The sequence below is a fragment of the Cicer arietinum genome, chromosome 4 (assembly GCF_000331145.2).
Source record: "Cicer arietinum cultivar CDC Frontier isolate Library 1 chromosome 4, Cicar.CDCFrontier_v2.0, whole genome shotgun sequence".
NCBI lineage: Eukaryota > Viridiplantae > Streptophyta > Magnoliopsida > Fabales > Fabaceae > Cicer > Cicer arietinum.
In genome coordinates, this window is record NC_021163.2 from 25,002,541 (window position 1) to 25,004,061 (window position 1,521).

General features: G+C 34.4%; 1 protein-coding gene across 1 annotated transcript in view; it reads left to right on the forward strand.

Annotated features, from left to right (window-relative positions):
* Window positions 1-192: 192 nt before the first annotated feature.
* LOC101514770 (S-protein homolog 5-like) overlaps window positions 193-1,521 on the forward strand; it is a 3,383-nt gene continuing 2,054 nt past the window's right edge. The window contains exon 1 of the mRNA XM_073367314.1: window positions 193-295. Coding sequence (XP_073223415.1) covers window positions 193-295 — 103 coding nt within the window. The remainder of the gene's footprint in view (window positions 296-1,521) is intronic.

Genomic DNA, 1,521 nt, shown 5'->3' on the forward strand with positions numbered 1-1,521 from the left:
GTTATTATGTTCTTAGCCTTAGCATTATATCCTACCTTCTTCTTATCATCCTCAGACCATTCGAATCTGGGTTTAGGGATTAGTGAATAACCAGTCCTAGCTATTGAAGGTTTGTAGGGTCCATTTTCTACAGCATCTAGAATATCAATACCACTAGCTTCTAGAAATATTAACATCCTATGTTTCCAATACATGTATGCGGCTCCATTGAAGGCAGGGGGCCTTGCAAGGGAAGCACCTTCTCCTAGAAATCCAACTGAGGCCATGTACTTTTATGAGAATTTCTCTAAAATAGGTAGGCTCTTGATGCCAATTGTTGGAAAAATATGACCTCGATTGTTTAAAAACGTGTATGGCAGTCTTTTAAAAATATTCAACAAGATTGATAATCAATTTAACAAAAGAACACTTTTATTAAACTAATGATCAATCACAGTCCCAAGGAGTTGATTCTAAGCGAAAGCTCACACTTACATGTATTGACCAATTACTAGTTCGAAACATACAGTAATTGTTCTACAAATTAATCAAGATACAAGCATGCCAAACAAGATTAATCATACAATGATAATAAAGAGTAAGGGATAGAGAGAAATGCACCACGATTTTATACTGGTTCATCCGTCTATCAGACGACCTACGTCCAGTCCCGAAATAAAACGATTTCGGCCTTTTTCAATAGAATCTTAGAGTGTTTTACAGATGTTCCAGCCCTCCCGGCCTATCAATCTTAAAACTCTCTCTCTATTTTATTTGGCAACCACTGTATCCCAGAGTTCCTCTACAAACTCTTCCAAGATCACAACACAGCTTCTTCTTGATGAGCCCTCTCAACAATGAAGATAGCTACCAGTTTCACTACTGGATTTTGATCAACCACTGTATCCCAGAGTTTCTTTACAAACTCTTCCAAGATCACAACAAAGCTTCTTCTTGATGAGCCCTCTCAACAATGAAGATAGCTACCAGTTTCACTACTGGATTTTTATCAATTCTTTCTTTACAAAGTGTTTGTTACAGAAAATATAAAAGAAATACAGAATTGGTTTCAATCACTTGCAATGAATCTCACACAAGGAGGTTTTGGTTCATTTGAGTGTTTGTGAGATCATTATCTTTTTCTCTCAAGAAGTCTTTTTCAGCTCTCTATTGATTATGAATAATCGTTGGTTTTGGATCTGAAAAAGCAATATCAAAGGTTATTCAAATGTTATAAAAAATTATTTGAGAAAGTGATTGAAAACTGTTTATATAGTTTCTGAAAAACAACATATAAATCAATTTCCCAATCGATTCATTAATATAATAAAACAGGCTTAATCGATTAGCCAATCGATTATCGCAAGTCTTGTTTTTCTTGAATCTCGAAACTACATAAACTAATCGATTATTTAAGTACACTTTTCAGAAAACTATGTGTAGTTTATATATGAATCGATTGCATAATCGATGTCAGGTGTTTTGTTCCAACAACGAGATCAAAACAATCGATTACGTAGTCGATTTATTAAGTCACATAAT